The sequence below is a fragment of the Bemisia tabaci genome, chromosome 2 (genome assembly GCF_918797505.1).
Source record: "Bemisia tabaci chromosome 2, PGI_BMITA_v3".
Taxonomy (NCBI): domain Eukaryota; kingdom Metazoa; phylum Arthropoda; class Insecta; order Hemiptera; family Aleyrodidae; genus Bemisia; species Bemisia tabaci.
The window spans coordinates 15,060,580-15,079,939 of record NC_092794.1 but is presented as its reverse complement, the minus strand read 5'-3'; the positions used below and the strand labels follow the sequence as shown (position 1 = coordinate 15,079,939).

The following is a 19,360-nucleotide window of genomic DNA, read 5'->3' as shown; positions in this document are numbered from 1 at the left end:
CGTGTACATTCGATTCTCTAGCGGCTCGGACTTGTGCCGCTTGAGCAAGGGTGATTTTTTTTTTTTTTTTTTTGGTGCGCAAAACACAAACCCAACTAAATGCAAATATTTTGAAAGGCGAGCACGCTATAATCGCTCCACGAAAAAAAGGGAAAAATACTAAGAGGCGTTCTTTTTGTGCAAAAAATGCTCTAGCTTAAATTTGTTTCATTCTTCAAAATGCACGAAGTACTACACTGGATTGTGACTCGCATGACGCTACGAGTGCTCTTTTTGTTGCATACGTGGAAGGAAAAAGTTAATTCTAGGAAAGAATGACAAGCTACCATTCACGGGCTGACCTTGTTGCAAAATTAACTATTTAGGTACTACTGTCAGCTACCACGTGAATGATTTAAAGGTTTCATTGCGTCTCGGCAACTATGAACTCATTTACGGCGTGAAAAAATAAGCTAAATTTTGTCTAACTTTTTAAAAATGACATTCACTGTCACCTGCTAATGTTGGCTCTAGCCATGTCATGAGCACTGATATCTTTTTTGCCTTTTTTTTCGTCGTTGAGAGCGCCCAGCTAAAAGATGGATGGATGACATCCAAAACAAGTTGAGAGATGCCTGTTTCCAGAAAATCCCAACAGTGGCGGTGAAGAATTTGCATGCAAATTTTTATTGCTTCATCTGAAAGTGCTTGAAGAGCTGATTTCACAGGATTTTTTATGATTTTTTCCTGCTATGGGAAATAGTTTAAAAATAGATTTCAAAGTGAGGAAATGCACCGCCTAGTGATATCATCCAGCGGCCTTTTTATTTTGTCATATCTTCTCCAATAATTGTTCGATTCGTGAACCAAGGGTATCCTTCAGTTCACTCAGTAGTTTCCACTTAGACACAACATTCATCAAATTGCAGACACTTGCAAATTCTCTATTATACTACATACGACATATTTTCTAGATGTCATAATGCAAAATGTTAATCAGAAAATATAATCGGTGTCCTTATTATGTTTATGAAGGATTTCAGGCTCCACATGCTTTTCTAGTTCATAGAACTCGTAGTTACAATATTATGCCACACAACCATTATGATCGTCATATTAAGAGCGATGACTCTACCGTGTTCTAATTCTTCCCTCAGGAGGAAAAAGAGAAAGGCCAAGTTTAGACACACAACAAACGATCAGTTTTTACAATGCTATAAATGTGGGGACAAAGACTAACGGTAAATGCAGAGAAAGACTGCAAACAATTTTAATTTCCCTTCATTCAAACTCACTTTACTATACATAGTTAAAAAAAAAAAAAAAAAAAAAAAAAAAAAAAAAAAAAAAAAACAACGTGGGTATAAATTAGGTCACTGGATATAGACATATAGACAGACTCGAATCAACGTGAATGTGCTAGCCTCTATTTTGATTTGATCTTAAACTTTTCTACCTGCTGGGCACAATCTCTTGGCGTATATCTAATCTAATCACTTCAATATTGGTCTGTTCCATCGCTGACACCTAACCTCGCTCATATGAGACAGGTTAAAATTATAGTTTGTTTTTATTTTAACTAAAATTTCAGTGACACCTAATCTATACTTAAACATGCACTTCAATTTTGGTCTGATCCGTCCGGTACTCAACCACAAGCAAATAAGTTATGTAAGCTAAAATTATAGTTTAATACTTGAGCTAAAATTGTAGTGGCATCTCCTGCTTGCTGCTTCAAATACTTAATAGTCAGCGATAAAAAGGCAAAAGTAAAATTATAATAGCTTTCGGTGCTAAAGTAGGACTTACAATATTTCGCGGGAGTAGAGATGCCAGATTCGAATAAACAAGAAGTAAGGCCGTGGATTTGGAGCCGGATATATTTCATCATAAACTTTTTTATTGGATGACAAAAGCAGCACATTTAGTGAAGTACGTGTCATCGGTTGAATATGACTACCTATACGTAAGTTTTCGGAATATCACTTCTATGACGTTTTTAATTTTCAGAGTCCTTAGTCCAGTAGGATTCTTTTTCGCCACCATCTCTCACTTGATTTGGAAGGTAAGAAATTCCGATTATTATTTACTTTTAAAATTCTGATTGTTTTCCATAAAATCATTCTCTAAAATAGTTCCCTAACTTGCGTAAATTAAGCGTTAATCTGGGATTTACTGATGTATCTTTACATTCCGTGATCAATTTATTCAGGGACCTGATAGGTGTTTTGTGTGCATCGGATTGAAGCTCCGTACTCTTAAAGGATGCCTGACATTCTTGATACGTTGGAGAGCCTTCAATTCTGTATGATACTGTACAACACCGCTGTTGCGATCTAGTTGCTTGAAGCGCTGTGGCACGGCGGGCTAGGGTGACCAGCGCGCCACGCGCATCGGCGCCTTCAAACCTAACAGGGATACTTCACGCATTGCGCAATGCGTGAAGTATCCCCGTTAGGTTTGTAGGCGCCAGTGCGCGTATTGCGTTGGCAGCGCGCCGCTCCGATCTGTGTTTGGCTCTAATATTTGAACTCACGTAGCCAGCGTTTTTCAACTCATAATTTTGCAATGTTTGCACACTCTGCATGGATTATTCAAATTTAAATTGATGAAAAAAAATGTTAAATGAAAATAAAATGTGTGATTTGTGAATATTTAGGTGGTTCGGAACCACCTTTTAATTATTAAAGTCCACGGGAATTTTGACTCGGGACCAGGAGTCAAAATTCCCGTCAACTCTTGGACCAAGTCACTGTTGCTTAGTTTACACGTGAACGTAATCTACTGGACAAAACAGGTACACGGACAAAAAATCCTTGACGGAATGGCCTGAAATCAAATCCATTAACTTGAGCTTTATTGTAAAATAATTGGAATTTTACCAGAGCACAATACATCACGAAGGAGGCTGTAAGTTCATCTCAAAAATTTTGGCAAGCTCTAAATGATGACAGTTTCAATTTTTCCAAACTTTAGACGTTTGAGAAAATAAGTTTTAGGAACGCACTGACTTCAAAAATTTAAAGAGAGTACACGGCCGGTTTTGCATTCTTTTTCCAAAGTTGGTAGGTGGCTTATAAAGAAATTTAAACATGGACTTTAATGTAAACTTTAAATAAAACACGATCTCATCGTACCCCCAGTATTGAATCTAGTGTATGGAAAATTGTATCCATTTTGCTTTCAGGGGATTGATGGATGAAACGGATGAATTTTTATTTATAGCCCTATCTTGCTAACCTCTACAATGCAACCACGAAAAACTCATACCCTGCAATGAACATTTTTGTATTAGTAGCAGCTCATTGTGTCTTCTTAAACCTACTTGTCAAAGTCGTCGGCAAATTTTACATCCAGTTTCGAGTTGATCGTCCTAAAACACTCATCCGGCGAGTCATCGGAAATGATTATTGGGACCAACCTCAATGGCGCATCTACTCTTGCTTAGAACATAAAGCCACCCATAATGACTCGGTAGGTAAAACTAGAAGAATAAACTCGTTTTCCAATAATATAATATGACCCGAGAGCTACTTGTAACTCTACTCTGCATGTAAATAATTGTTGAAAGGGCAAGAACAGATATCGACGGTGAAACTACCAAACCACGTATCTCGGTTTACGACGTCGCAGACTTCCTGTCATACTTTATTTTTTAAATGAAAAACTACTTAACGTCCAGTCTTGAAAATTTCTGTGATTTTTCCTCTTCGTGCGGAGAAAATTCTGCGAAAATTTCAAGGAATGATATTGATTTGGTCTACTTCAAAAAAATAAAATGTGAGCGTAGATTTTTAAACACCGCAAACGAAATACGTGGTTTGGTAGTTTCACCGTCGATATGGGCCCTTTAGTTTTCTGAGTGGGCAGCAAAAGCACTGTTGAACTCGAATAGTTGCATTGAGGCGTTTCATTTAACTTCCGTGCCGCGCTGACCACACTGTGTTTAGCGCAATGCGTGAAGTATTCATGTAGTCTTGTAGGCACTGTGCGTTTCACGCCGCGCCGACCGCTGTTGACCGTACTGTGTTTGACGCAAAGCGTGAAGTATTCATGCAGTCTCGTAGGCGCTAATGTGTGTTACATGCCGACCGCCACGCCGAGGGCTTCTCCTTTTCATCTCAAGTCCTCGTCATCATTTCTCTCTGCGCCGCGCCGCTCCAGGCCAAATTACGTGTTTGGTTACTCTCTTGACTCAACTAATTAAAGTTGCGCAGTCATTTGTATCACCGAAATACGACAAAATTAGAAATTAATGAACTCTCAGGAAATGAGAGATTTTGTCTTCTTTTCTTGTTTGTAATTTCATTCTGAATCCGATTGTTTTGTACCTGCATTTAAAAAAATTGCAAAATTTGCCGCCATGGGCCGCGGCCCCCTTAATCCGGCCCTGTAAAAGTGTGTTTCTTTACAAATTCGTAAATTTGGGCAAATGCAATCGAAACAAAACACGGAGAGCTGGCGTTTTAAAATTTCTCTCCTCGGAAAGAGATATTTTTTACTGCAAACAGATGAAATCAACTTTTTTAATAAAGACTTGTTTTTTCATTTTACCAAGGTAGGTAAGCCAGAGTTATGCGTTATGCTGCATTCGCAATTCTAAATAAGATGTTCTTATTTTTCTTTCTCTATCTCTCTTTTTATGAAGGCTGCTGTTCATTGCACGAGATTCAAACCTGGCTGGCCGAAAAAAACAAAATTTCAGGAGTTTTACGTTGATCGAAAATGTTTCGTAACATATCGGCCTCTGAACACTAGCAGCGTGCCGTACACGTTTTCGGACGCACCTGTCGATCAACTACCAGCAGAGATTTGGGTTGGTTGTGAGCACGCTCGCGATCTCCCGTCCTTCAACAAGACGAAAGAGATGCTCCAGTTCTTCAAAAAAAAGACGGAGGGTTGGCTCGATATTGTCGAAGACAAATCTCGGCAGAAAAATCTGATCGAGTATTTAGCCGCACCGGATATGAGCTGGGCCTATGGCGATCCAAACGTTACCACCGCATATATTCAGGCATATGTGACTTATATGGACAAAGTTATGAAATATTACGATTCCTACATGCTCGATAAAGATGTCAATTTTGAAATTCCGGTTTGTTCCTCTTTAACATTTTCCTCCTTTCTTTTGTTCGGACAAATCTCTGCTAATATGACCTGTCTCCAGTCGTTTTAATGTAGATTTGCGAGCACCGAAAAAAAAAACGAAGTTGATTTAACTTTCTGGATGTAAAAATAACAGTGTGCGAGAACTTATAAAATGCTACATTACCTACTATAGCAGTTACATTAGCAATACCAAGCTGTAAAACTAACTGCTGTTGCTATAGCATTTTATAAGTTCTTGCACGCTTCTTTTGCATTCATTGTTAAATCAACTTCACTTTTTTTTCGGTGAGTTACATGCAATATCCTGCGCAAAATAATTGTTGCGGAAAAATAATAGAGCAACACCTTTTAAAAAGCTGGTGATGGTTTGAAGTGATGGACCATAATTTTGGCCAGATAATGTGCCTCGTAGTAGTTAGCAGCTGAAAATATTCTCTAGAGGATATTTCCCAAAAATATTTTTTCACACAAATATTTCTAGAGTCCACACCAAATTAGTTTGCGCACTTCTAGACTGTGACAGAAGATCTTCTGACGTTACTATGATGTACAGGTAAAGTAAATGCAAGAATGAAAATGGCGAATCTTCTGTCGTATTCGAAAAATGCGTAAATTTATTTGGCGTGGCGTTATCAGCTGCTCATCCTCATGAGTGGTTGTGGACTAACAATTAGCTTTTTCTTACCTAATATCATGAACGCACGTGGCACGTCACATTCCTGTGATTGGTTAATCTTAAACTTTCTAGAAATGTAATAACTATATCCAAGTTCATGCTAAAAAAAGGAGAAATATTTATCTTGAAAAATTGTAGTCTCTGTGAACTGGAAACGTCCCGGTTAAACTCACCGTAAGTTAGCTAGAGGGCTCCTGGGGATCCAGTTTAAGTAAACCTCGGGAAAATTATGATAGTATATGACTGTGCGATACTAGATTTACCAAAATTTCTGCTAAATGGATAGTCAGATCCACCCTCCTGTGAAAATCTCACCTAAATGTTTGTACTTACGAAAAAAAAAAGTACATATATATAGACCAAAAACATTGATTATCCATCAATTTTTATGTATCACTCTTCCGCTCATGTATTACTACTCTTGCTCTGCAGCATGTACAAAACATGATTACAAGTATAATGGTGCATACATTTTATGAATGATTGTTTTATAACTTTTATTCTTGCCTTTTTTAGGATGCGCCGCTAGACTGGAGGGGGCCCGCTTGGCTGGACTGGAAGTTGCTCAAACCGATAAAGAAATCATACAATGTTATCAAAATGCAGTTTGACCAGGTATTTATAATTCTAAATTAAACCATATTCAGAGAAAAATATCTAAGGAGCGCACAGCAAAACTGCTAGGATAGTAAGACTTCTTCGATCTTGAGCGAAAGTCCGAAAGACGTACCATTTTTCATTTTCACACACCAAAACATGGAGAAAAAGATGAGGATGCTCTTAAGTTGAAAGTTTAACTTCGTTTTTTTCTGACCAAGTAAAAATTGCAGAATCCTAACAACATGTGCTTAGGTTACCAGCATAACGTGCTTTGTTCCTCCCATCTGAATGGGTAATCCTTATAATATCGTAAGAAAAAAAGTCCGGGAAAATTCCCATGTGATAAATTCACTCTTTACTTTCCAATAATGCAAGACTTCAAAATTACCGAGTAAGCTTATTCGTAATTTTTTCATGGTTGCAGATGCATGGGTTATGGTTGAAGAATCCAGCGCTAGAGGAAATCCTGCGGAGGATGATTCCTGTTCTGACCAGCAAGGCGATGGACCCATGTTTTCTACAGGGCGTGCCTAACCATACTCACGCGGAAAGTTTCGGCATTCATAGCGGTCAGTATGTAGGGATGCCTCAAGATTTCCTTTGTACAATCTACTGCCGCTTTTCTTACGTCGTGAGCCGGCTTTACCTGACCAGTGTCAGCTCTAAGACATGCGCATTGACGGGGGCAGGCGGCCCTCAGAATGGTGGCAAATGTGAAGAGGACCGCTGCTTTTGCCTCAAAAAGGGGGCTGGCTTCCAAAGTACTATGGCTTTTAGTGTATGCATGAACGCGTTTAACCTCGAACGATACAATGAAACTCATTCTTGTAATCCGGATCCCACTTGAGCTACTGTCTTACAATTAAAGCTTTTCAAGCAAATTCTAAAGCAACCTTGAATAAAAGAGGTTTATGCACAACCTTTTCCTCCTCCCTCTGATTTTTTTTTTTTTTTTTTTTTTTTTTTTTTTTTTTTTTTTTTTTTTTTGAAATTTTAAAAGAGCGTACAAAGGAGCAAATTCTCCCAAAACTTCATTCTTTTAAACAAATCTGGCGAGTGTATTCCACAAAGTTAAGGAAAATGCGCGTAATTTCAAATCCGACCGGATCGAGTTTTTCAAACATATAGTTAAGAAAAGTATACGACTTGTACACTTGTTCGAAAGTTTCTCTATTACTAATACTGACTGATTTGAAAGGCAGTTAATACCAATTCTAATACTATAATTTGAGAGCCACCTTTGCAAACCACTTATCCACATCCTGATCTGTTGAAACTTTAGGAGTTTCAGTCTCTCACCGAATTATCCTAACTTTGAGACCCTGTCCCAACTAGATTCTTTTTGCGAGTTGGAAGAAAGAAAACGTTTTTTGGGGGGTTTAAAATACTTTTGGGACAAAATTCTCACTTATACCTTAATATTACAAAATACTATCACATACGTCCTCACGGCATTTTACAAATTATTTTTGGCAAATACTTATAACGAAATACTCTAATACTTTATGTAAACTTTACCATTATCAACGATATTATTAAAAACTTTTTTTTATAAAATCTGTCAAAAGCGTCACAGAAATCTCACAATATTTTTTTGAAAATATTTCAGATTGTTCAGGTTGTCAAACCGGTTCAGTTTCAAAAGCATTTGAGAATTAATTTCTATTTATAGAGCGGGTATTCTAGGTGGCGGTAGCCACCCCGGCCCAATCCTAAAAAACTCCCCCCGAAAAGTTGACGACCAAAAAGAAAAAATTCTACTTAACATCATATAAATACGGTCCAGCGATGGTGAACGGCACCACATCATCGATCGTTTGGAAAGGGCCGGTATCATTGGTCAGCGCGGCAATGATTAACCCATAACCTCCGTACTGCAGCAAAATAGTAGGAAACTCTGCCTCGAAGTAAACGGAACCACTTTCCTGCCTCACATTCCTGATGGGAACGACGACCGGCTGGTTCTGTTGCTCGATGTAGACGATGCGATTCTCAGCACCGAGTTCGCGGGTCGTCTCAGTGACCGGCACGTAGAACTGGATCGTCTGATTCTGGCTGCTGTTCGGGTCCGGTTGTTGGACGGCGTTGAGCGAGGGGAGGATCTGGAGGTCGATGAGGTAGCTGTTGGGGCAGGAGCCGGGGACAACGACGTTCTGGTTCAAGTAGGAGTAAGTGTACACCCGGGAGCCCCGGGTCAGGAGCGGTGTGGGGGCAGGGATTTTGTGTTGCACCGTTCGGAAGTAACCGTCCTGTTCCGCTTCGTTCCCGACCCTGCCTATGATCGACGCGATGTACCTGTCGCAGGGAGAAAGCAGGAATTATTTTTCAAAATGCCTTCGGCCTTGGTACCGTGATTAGTATTGACTTTGACCAGCTCAATATTTTTCTCAACTTCGCGAGAGAGATTATTCCCTGGTTATTGGTTATTGTTTCGTGGGATTTATCCGTAGAGTAAAATATTGTCGTGCGAAGAAAGAACATTGTTTGAACATTCGAGAGTTGCCAAATTTCCCTCGGTAAAGTGTTAATTTTTGAGGAACGTTGTGAATGTTCTTCCTTGGAATTTTCAGGAAATTTAAGTTAAATTACGAACAAAATTGTCTGAAAAATCGGAAGGAAATTATTCATAAGCTTACCAGGGGATTCAAGGTTTATCAAAGGAAACCTGGGAACGCCTAAAGGTTCGCCGATGAAGTGAATCCATGAACGGGCCTTTGATTCATTTTTTTAATTTTTTCTTTACGAAATTATTACTTCATTTTTAAAACATTTGTATTTTTAAAACGTGACAAATATTTGTAAAACCTTTTTCCAGCGACATTAATCTCAATGAGCCACAGTTGTGCCGACAGAAACTGCAAAAATGAATAAAAGAGGGGAAAAAAACCAAGAAGCACGCAATATTTAGTTTTAACTCATTTGTACATTGATCTTTTAGAGTCAAAGACGTCAAATTTTGAGCGTTTGGTTTTCGCGCACACCTCGCTGCAGCATAATAAAAGCAAAAAATGTATAAAAGAAAAAATTAAAGTGCTTTGAAAATCATTAAATTTGACAAGGAACCACTAATATCTAAAAAACACACAGTACATTATTATTCTCCTTTGATAAATTGAAACATATTTTTTCCCCATCAATTTAAATGAGAATAATCAATGCAGAGTGTGCAAACATTTCAAAATCATGAGTTAAAAAACGCAGACTATGCGAGTGTAAATATTAAAGCCTAACAGAGCGGAGCAGCTGCAGCGTGCCGCCAGCGCGAGAGGCTCACAGGCGCCTACAAACCTAAGTGGATACTTCACGCATTGCACAATGCTGGAAGTATCCACTTAGGTTTGTAGGCGCCAATGCACGTTTCGCGCTGGCCGCCCGCCCGCCGTGCGGCGGCGCCTGAAGCAACTATTTCCCAACAGAGGTGTTGTACAGTATTATACGAAATTGAACGTTTTAAGAATGACAACCATCCTTTAAAAGTACAGACCTTTCCTCGCAAAATAAATCAAGATAAGTATCGTACACAGGAAAAATCTGAGCACAGAGTAGAAAAATCACGGCAGTTTTGAAAAATTGCCGCCGAGTAGTTTTCCGTTTAAAAAATAAAGTATGACAGGAGGTCTGCGACGTCGCAAGCCGAGTTATGTGATTGCCGACGCACACCATCGATATGTTGTTTCTAAAACGAGCTAGACATAGAAGTTCTTTATTGCAAACTGTAATCCAAATCAGGGTCCTCTAATGCTCTAACAGATATTTTTGACAAAATTCGCCCTGAGGTGATTTTTTTTTTTTTTTTTTTTTTTTTTTTTTTACTTTCTTTAAAGACACAATAACTTACTCGGAATCGTTGTTTCGGCCGAGCCTGGTCGCGACGTCCTGAATGGTAGCGATGACGAGATCGGTGAAGGTGTTGGCGTACGCGAATGCCGCCCGGAGATCGCTGACCGGAGCCCTGTAGCGGCAGGCCTGGATCGGCTCCAGGTCCATTTTAATGAGAATATCGTTAGCCTGGAGCGCGTGGACTTCCTCCTGAGCCCGGATGGCAGTCAGCGTCGTGATGGTGAAGTTCCGGGAATACGGGTCCAGGATGACGTAGCCGGGGACGTTGTTGGTGACGTTGTCGAGAAACTCGGTGAAGTAGGCCACCTCGAAGATCTCGTTGAAGGCCAGGAAGCGTATCGACGTGACGTCATCCGGTTTTAGCGGGGGTAGATTCGATCTTGGCACCGGGCCGTGGGCTTGTTGGAAGATGTCCGTCTCCTTCGGCGAACCCGGGGGAATGTTCGGGAACCCGTTTGATAAGGGGAAGCTGAACCCTCCCGAGGACCCTGAGGTCTGTGATTGGTAGCTACTAGTGCCTCCCGTGTTTTGGTAGCTGTTTGTGCCTCCCGTGTTTTGGTAGTTGTTCGTGTTCGGTGTGTTTATTTGAGTGTTTTGGTAGATGTTTGAACCTAGTTGAGTATTTTGGTAGCTATTCGCACCTGTGCCAAGTTGGGTGTTTTGGTAGCTATTTGTACCTGGTATGTTTGATAGCGTGTGTTGGTTGCTGTTTGTGGCTGGTGTGTTAGGTTGAGGGTTTTGGTAGCTGTTTGTGCTGGGTGTGTTTGATTGCGTGTTTTGGTTGCTGATTGTGGCTGGTGCGTTCAGTTGAGGGTTTTGATAGTTGTTTCCTATCGGAAAGGAAAACCTTGCGGACACTAAAGGGCACAATGCGGCGATCCCAACGATACTGAAAGCGAACATATTTAGTCAGGATTTTTATCGAAAAAGAATTAACAGACTGGAATAATAGAAAGAAACTATTTATGGCACATGTTCATTAACGGATAACTTCCATATCAAGTACTAAAACTTTGAGGTGTTAAAATCTCTCAATAACTTCATGTGTATCAAATAACCAACTTTTAGACTTTTATGCGCAAAAAATTAGAATTTAAACAGAGCAACTGCGTTTTGATCTGAATAAATAGCCAAGTTAAATTTTAAGTTGGAGTGTATCAAAGCTATATCGATGGCTGAGGTAAAAAAATACGAGCCTATCAGAAAGTTTCAACATTTTTGAGTATCTTTTAGTTTTAGAAAGGAAAATAGCCAACAAATTTATTTGACATTTTATGTGAATATTTTTGAATTGTTGAACATTCATAGAAAATTTTGAGCAAAACCTTCGTTGGTTTTCTTCAAGAACTTAAACATTCGCGGATATTTGCAACGCTGCCATCGAAGATACGAATTTTTCTACTTTTACCCATCGCACAAACTCTGGTTACACGTCAAACTCCGGTGCAACACAGTTAAATTTACGTCAAAAATGCACTTTTAATCAAACCAAAGCTGAACGAGGATTTTAAGCGCACAAAAATGAACGATTGAGGACTGCGGACTGATTACACCCTACACAATTGGGCTCACAGTTTGTCGACTTCATTACACTGTAAAGTCCTGTCAAAGCAGCAAGGTCTCTCAAGGTCTGGAGGTAACTGGTCAAACATAATTGTTGCACTCCAGTACAGTGTTTCTCCTTTGTCGGTCAACGATATCTGACCCGTCCACCGCTAATTGACACTCACGATGTCCCCGAGCATTTTTTCGTTAGATAGTCCGTGTCACGTTCACTTGATAAAATGTAGAATTTAGTGAATTATTTTGTGAAAACAAGTAATTACATTCGCTTTTTCATTCATTAAATCTCACAATCTGAGAACTGCCGTGCTGAGGAAAACGGCGTATAAGTATTCAAATGTTGCCAAATTTCTCCTCAGAAAATATTCATTTTTGAAGAGGGTTATGAATATTTTTCTGTGAAAATTTCTGACTTTTTAGATCAAATAACAAACGATATCCTCCTAGAAATTAGAAGAGAAATATTCACAAATTTTCCTAAAAATTCGTAATTGGTCTAATGAAATATAGAGACGCTTTATGGTTCATACAGCGTTCTCACTTAGCACGGCAGAGAAGCAATAGTAGTCTTTAGGGACTAAAGTATAAACAAGTTCTGATCTTGATTATAATAAATATATCTTCGTGATAAAGAATACTTTAATCATTAGATTACGAGTATGCTTGAACTGAAATAAGGTAGAAAATAAGAAAATGCTGAATAAACAGGTGAGAAAAAGAACAATCTCCATGTCAGTAGCCGCTCTTTTGCCCAGTCATCTTTTTTGCATTATCGTTCGTATAATTTTTTGGTTCGACGGTGTGAAACGTTTTATGGTGCTACGGACTATACTGTAAGGATCTAAAATGGCTGAATGCTTTCAATTCTTCATTCGTACTTCGAAGACACTTATGCATAATTAATCAGGTTAAGCCCTAGCAGGTCGCCTCGCGCCGCAGCAGCGTAGGTGAAGTGCATGCCTGGATAGCCAAAACGCCTTCATTTCCGCGCGTATGCAACACAGACATCCATGAAGCCCGAATAGTTGCATTGCATCCAGGCGTTTTAAAAAAAGTTCAATATTCGTCGCATTCGTAGTAAATTTTGAACGTATGACTTAATAGGATAAGAATGGTATATAAATAATACAACTTGTAAATTATGTTTAAAATTATGTATTTCTGAGATACAAATAAAAAAAAATTAAAAATAAAAAAAACAATTTACTTCTTGTCAAACAAATAAGGACCAGCGACCGTATTCGGCACGACTGCTTCGACGTTCTTAAACGGCCCCGTGCTGTTTGTCAGAACGAAAATGATGAGACCGTAGCCACCGTACTGCAATAAACTGGCCGGGAAAGTAGCCTCGAAGGTGCTGACACCGTCGTCCTCTCGTAAATCCTCAATGGGCACAACGAGCGGCATGTTCTGCTGAGAAATGTAGACGACAGCGTAGCTGCAATCGACGGGAGCTTCAGTGCTCAACTCGATAGTTTGATTCTGATCGGAGTCCGCGCTGGGAGGGTTGGCGACGTAGAGGGCCGGGTAGAGCTGCAGGTCGATGAGGTAGCTGTTGGGGCAAGAGCCGTTCACAACGACCATCTGGTTCAGAGAGGACCAGGCGAATTCCCGCGCACTGCCGGTCAGCAAAGGGTTTGAGGATGGGATCTTGTTGTTCATATAGCGGAAGAACCCGTTCTGTTCGCCCTCGTTGCTCACCCTGGCTGTCTCGGACATGAAACGAATTTTAGTCAGAAATTATAAGGATTTACTACTTTTTCACCTCTGTTATAAGTTCTAAACAATGGGTCAGTTGCGCTAGTAACAGCATCACGTGTTTTGATGCTTGATTCTTGTAGATTTGGTAAAAATAATCACACGGAGAAAAAAACTTCGTGCATGGGACCCAAAGTTGAGGTCATATGGATCTCTGAAGTTTCTTGATCACGCAACCGAAACTTGAGGCCGAGCTGCCGAAGTTCGGGTCAGACATCGAGGCACTTCGGTATGTACCGGAGTATTTCAGGTATATATCGAAGCTATAACCGTATAACCCGAACCCTTCGGTACATATCGAAGTACTTTAGATATCTGACCCGAACTTCGGCAGCTGGACCTCAAGTTTTTAGATACGTTATCCGAAAACTTAAGTGATCCATATGACCTCAGCTTCGGGTCCAACGCACGAAGTTTTTTTTTCCGTGTAGATCCGTCTAAGAGGCAACTTACTACGTCCATTAGTAATCAAGATATCGCACTTTGAAAAATTCGGTTTACGACGTCATCACCGCGGAAGTGACACTCTTGGTTTCTTTCACCTTAATTTCATCAATTTATTGGGCCGGAAAATCGTTGGGTAAGGGGTTGCGCTAGTCAAAGAATTGTGTTTTGAACTTGATTTTTGTGGATTTGCTAAAATTAATAAGATCTGTCTAAACAGCAACTTCCCACGTCCAATATTAGCCAAGATATCGCACAATGAAAGATTCGGTTTACGACGTCATCACCGCGGTGGTAGTGACTCCCCTGTTTTCATCCAAGTTTCACATTGAGTAAGCAGTGCAAACAGTGAACTGCCCACCAGGGCCGGATTAAGGGGAGGGGGCGGCAAATTTAGCAATCTCTTTGAATGTAGGTATAAAAAAAAGAGAGATAAAAATCGGATTCATCAGAAAATAAATTACAAACGAGAAAAAACGACAAAATCTCTCATTTCCTGAGAGTAAAAGTATAGTAATTGTTAATTTTGTCGTCTTTCGGTGATACAAGAGACAACACCTTTAATTAGTCGAGTTAAAAGAGAAACCAAATGCGCGATTTGACCCTGGAACGGAGCGGCGCGGCGGTCGGCATGAAACGCATAGCGCCTACAAGACTGCATGAATACTTCACGCATTGCGCCAATACTTGGTTCTTGATTCAAGCAAAAATCCGATTGAATCAAGAGTATTTTTTCTTGTCGATGTTTTTAAGAGTCTGGACTCTAGATCGAATGTGTTTTTTTTCCAATGTAGTTACTCGTAATATTGTTAAAAGTTGTGATTTTGAACAAATTTGTAATTCTTTTTTGTGTAAAGTGAACAATCGCTGAAAATGGGTTTCAAGGGTCAACATTCAACAGCGACACCGATGACCCATTTTGAGCGTGTGGAGTTGGCTATACCTGTAACCGACGGAATATAGTCTGTATCATTGTTCCGTCCGAGCAGCTTCATGATGGTTTGAACCGTGCCCATGACGACATCGGTGAACGTGCTGGCAAAATTGAAGGCGTCGCTGATATTGCTGACCGGAAAAACGTAGCGACACGCCTGTATCGGCTCCAAGTCCATGCTCATCAAAACGGCGTTGGCCTGCAACGCATGGACTTCCTCCTGGGCGACGATGGCCTGCAGGGTCGTGATGACGTAGTCGCGGAGATCCTGGTCGGCGATCTCGTATCCGGTGACGTTGTTGGTCACGTTGGCGAGGAAGTCCGTGAAGTAGGCCACCTCGAAAATCTCGTTGAAGGCGAGGAATTGGAGGGAGGTGACGTCATCATCCGCCAGAGGAGGAAGGGTCGGCTTAGGGTAGTTCCCGTGGGCGCGCTGGAATACGTCTTCCTCTTGCTGGGACCCCTGGGCAATGTCCGGGAACCCATCTGACAATGGGAAAAAAAACTCCTTATAGTCTGTCCCAGATACGAAGAGCTCTGGAAAATCAGAGTAATTAGCACTATTTGGCGGGTTGGGGTGCCTCGACCCTCGTCACCTGTCATCTCGTCGCCTCTCACATGCGTCGCACAGAGGGTCGCAAGCCACCTCGAGGCAACGCATACTCCCTTCGCATTTCCAGACCGGGATAGGCGATTTAAATCCCTGATTATTGACATTAATCGTCGCTCCTCTGGCCAAAGGTTTTACCTCCATTTTTACCTTCAGTAAAGTTCAGAATGCGAGTGCGAATTAAGCACAGAATGGACTGCGTTATATCCCTTATTGATTGATTACCATCCACCAATAAGAAGCTAGATAGTGTTCATCTGAACTAACGCGATGCACGAGGCCGGTTTTCCCCGGGACCCAGGAGCGGATTCCCGACGCAAGGCGCCGCCGCGCCGCGGAGCTCGTAACCAGCCCTCTGTGCGGTGCGGGGTTGGCTCGGTGATTAGACGGGTATCAATAGAACGAACGATACCTTGCTTCTACATCGTGCAAATTATTCCGATTTTCCAGAGCTCTTCGTATCTGGGACAGACTATAGGACCGTCCGACTCGTGGTTTGTTGATGATGGTGGTGCGAACCAGATGACACTGAGCACGATGGAAATTGGTATTGAACGCATTTTGTGGATGGATTCCCTGCTCAGGGAGGTAGCTCGACTGGAAATGAAAAATATACGTCTGGTCACGCAACATCAATTGGACGTATTTCTGCCAAAAGGAACTCTGTGCTTTATGACGTGAGCCCTGTTATGCATATATTCTTATGGGTCCCAGGGCTCATGTCTTAACACACATAGCTCCGTTTTGCAGAGATACGTCCAATTGGACTATATTCATAGGGGGGTCCAGGGGGGCGTAGAGGGCGTGAGCCCCTCCCCCCCCCCCACACTCCCTGTTCGCCCGAAAGAAATGAGGGGGGAAAAAAAGAAAGAAGGAAGGAAATGGAGGAAAGACGAGGGAAGGATGCTTATAATTGGTAGTTATTCATGACGAAATTAACTCAACCTACATATTTGATACTTTAAAATTTCGACAATTTTCTGGAGGGAGCTCCCTGGACCCCCTTTACTCCCCTCCCCACCGTTCGAGGTGTCTGGATCTGCCTATGACTAAATTTTCCAATAAATTAGGGCCTACATTTTCGGAATCAGTTAAGAAACAACATATGTAACACTAGTTCCCCTATGAACATGAGTGTTTTTACGGATGAGCCAGAAATTTGTTTTTGATAATTGAACAATGTAATCTATTAAGTAAACTTTCACAGGAGAATCTTCTTTAGTCCACGGAGACAAATTTTTTGATTAAAGGCAGGGGTGATGACATTACGTCAGAGACACCGGTGGTGCTTTTTTCTGTGAAACAGATGCATTCATTATATAGGGAAAAAGCTTATCAGAAAAATACGAAGCTTTCAAAAAACTAATTTTACACGTATTAAAGATCATTGGAAAATAGATCCCCTCACCTTTATTGAATATCAAAAACTTTAAACAGTTTAAATAGCTATAGAGACTTTCAAAGATCATAGACGTAACTTCTATGGATTCAAAATTATACTGTCAATAAATTTGGAGACTTTTCTTCTCTTGAGGACCTTTAATGCTTTCGGATGAATGATTACATCAATTAACAAAGGAATGGCCGCGGCCACAGACATAGATTTTCTAATTTGCACTACACTCATGATGGATGGTGAAGATTAAGAGCCTCTGAAATTTGAAAGTGGTTTGAAATGGGGTAAAAATTTGAGAAGAACTCCCAACGATTAGATGGTCTTTAATTAGACTACTAAATTTTAAGACGTTAATTATTTAAAATACACGCCCACGCTTATCAAGATATCTTTAAGGTAAACATTATGTAACGTCTTCATAAAAAATTCAATTCTCTCCGATATATATTTTTATCCATTAAAAAATAACATGAGCCAAATCTCTCAACTTACGATTACAGAGCGAATTTCAGAGCTGGAATCCTCGAATCCACCAAACGCAGTGTTTGAACAATGGACTGTCCATACACATACAAGTTTTTGAAACATTTACTCATTTCAAGTCTCAATGAGTCAAATTCGAGGCAGTCAAGTATATTTTTGTCTCTACAGATTTCCTCGGTTACGCATAATTAGCATGTTCTAAAGATAAGAATTTTCTCAATTCTTACATTGCATTTTGCTCTACTTTTCCTGAAAGCAAGTTGAAGAGAACCGTAGGATACTAGATTATTTGGACCGACTTTAACAAAAACGTACCTAGGCACATCAAGTTTAAATAGTGACAAGGATATTTGTCTACAAGGCTCTATGTTTAGGACGGAGAATAACGAATATTTTCGCGACTTCGATTTTTTGACAGAAAAAATCTACAACCAGTTGGATTCAAAACCTCCCTTCCCTCATTTTATCCAAAATGCGACATTCTGCGGCTATATTAAAGTCGATCCGTCTGTAAAAGAAAGAAGTCTAGAATGAACTGCTGCTGTGTCATATGCCGGTGTTTTGCAACAGTGTCAACAATGGCTGATTTTCATTATGTGATGTTTACGTGCTTCACCTCTTAAAAAGCATTCTCTCCTCCCACTTTCATAGTAGTACCTTTCATTCATTTTCTTTTTTAACATTATAACATAGCTAAGCCTTATTTTCATTTTTACTCAAATTTCTCACCCCACACTGCAGTTGTTGTCGGCACGTCCTCCAAAATTTTGAAGTAAGCTGAAACCTTCACTATTTGGAGACATTTTCTTCTTGAGGATAAAAAAAACTCAATATTTGTTCCACCCATCATAATTCATCCTTTTTTTCTCTACGGCGGTTCAGCTAATTCATCCTTGTAATGGTGCGGGTGATCTAAATCATACATCCGAGACAGTATTGTATAGCTTGCATCGATAACACACTAAATCTACATTACATGTATGTCAATTTCAAATTTAGATACCAGGTGAAAATAATAATTTTTAATCATTGAGATGAAAGTCAATTGCGCTTGGATCGTCAGTATTTATGATCTCCTAATCGCATATCTGGAATCCGGGATATTATGAGATACTGAAGTTTAGAGCGTAATATTTAAACAATTAAAATTCCATAAGATCACTAATACGGCACCTTACGGCTATGTCACGTCATAGACGCATCGAGGGGAAATTGTCTATTCTGTATGTGCGCCTTCAAATACTCATGATGCAAATGTCTATATCTTAAAAACCTTACTGCACGCTTTAATACTAGGCATTGCAGTACATTCACTCCTGCAAAATCACTTTTCACGAGGAACATTGCTGAGCATGGATTTTCTTCTCCGTATCATAAGTTTTCTCATGACGGGCGTGTAGTAGAATTTTTAAATATGATTCAAAATTTTAGGCCGTGCGCAGTTGGAATTTCTCTCGGTGAACTTAATTGGGAACACACATTAGTTTACATCAGCCCCACATAGAAGTCGTTTGATCAAATACGCACAACGGTTTTTTGTGTTAAAAAACTTTAAGCCTAGTAAGAAGTAATGTTTAACCAGGGCTGAATTTACTCTCTAGCTACACTAGACGCTTGAGGTCTGTATCACTAAGTTTTTCCCCCTTCCCATCAAAATAAAGTTTTTAATAATTATTTTTCGACCATAAAATTTATTTCTATTTCTCGTAGGTTCATGGTTAAGTTCATACGGAGCCCGCTCTCTTTCTTTTCCTTTACCATTTGTGCCAAACAACTCCTTAAAATGCGTTCAAGAGGAGTTAGAATTTCAAATTTTATGGAGAGAAACCTTCTAAGCCCCTAAACCCAACTTCTCCAGGAGGGTGCACCTTGGGGAGACCTACATCACAGGCTGCGCTTTATGGATCTAAGAGTCCTAAATCCGGCACTTTGTTTAACTATGGCGCACTTGTTAAAGCCATCGCAGTG

At 40.2% G+C, this 19,360-nt stretch overlaps 3 protein-coding genes across 4 annotated transcripts; 1 reads left to right on the top strand and 2 right to left on the bottom strand.

Annotated features, from left to right (window-relative positions):
* The first annotated feature begins 1,499 nt into the window (after nt 1–1,499).
* Nucleotides 1,500–7,285, top strand: LOC140224002 (uncharacterized). 2 transcript variants are annotated; one of them, XM_072296738.1, is made up of 6 exons: nt 1,503–1,650; nt 1,990–2,044; nt 3,167–3,453; nt 4,628–5,074; nt 6,281–6,379; nt 6,789–7,285. In XM_072296738.1, exons 3-6 carry the CDS (start codon nt 3,256–3,258, stop codon nt 7,209–7,211), a joined length of 1,167 nt encoding a protein of 388 aa, XP_072152839.1. In that variant the 5' UTR covers nt 1,503–1,650; nt 1,990–2,044; nt 3,167–3,255; the 3' UTR covers nt 7,212–7,285. The 2 variants fall into 2 exon arrangements, with proteins under 2 accessions (XP_072152838.1, XP_072152839.1); XM_072296737.1 differs by lacking the exon at nt 1,990–2,044 and having other exon boundaries at nt 1,500–1,945.
* Nucleotides 7,286–8,011: 726 nt separating this feature from the next.
* Nucleotides 8,012–12,923, bottom strand: LOC109033770 (uncharacterized). Its single transcript, XM_019046542.2, has 2 exons — nt 10,203–12,923; nt 8,012–8,659 (listed from the first exon to the last, which is right to left on the bottom strand). Exons 1-2 carry the CDS (start codon nt 11,105–11,107, stop codon nt 8,122–8,124), a joined length of 1,443 nt encoding a protein of 480 aa, XP_018902087.2. The 5' UTR covers nt 11,108–12,923; the 3' UTR covers nt 8,012–8,121.
* An 8-nt stretch (nt 12,924–12,931) lies between these two features.
* On the bottom strand, nt 12,932–17,140 carry LOC109033648 (uncharacterized). Its single transcript, XM_019046350.2, has 3 exons — nt 17,014–17,140; nt 14,913–15,419; nt 12,932–13,473 (listed from the first exon to the last, which is right to left on the bottom strand). Exons 1-3 carry the CDS (start codon nt 17,138–17,140, stop codon nt 12,971–12,973), a joined length of 1,137 nt encoding a protein of 378 aa, XP_018901895.2. The 3' UTR covers nt 12,932–12,970.
* Nucleotides 17,141–19,360: the final 2,220 nt, after the last annotated feature.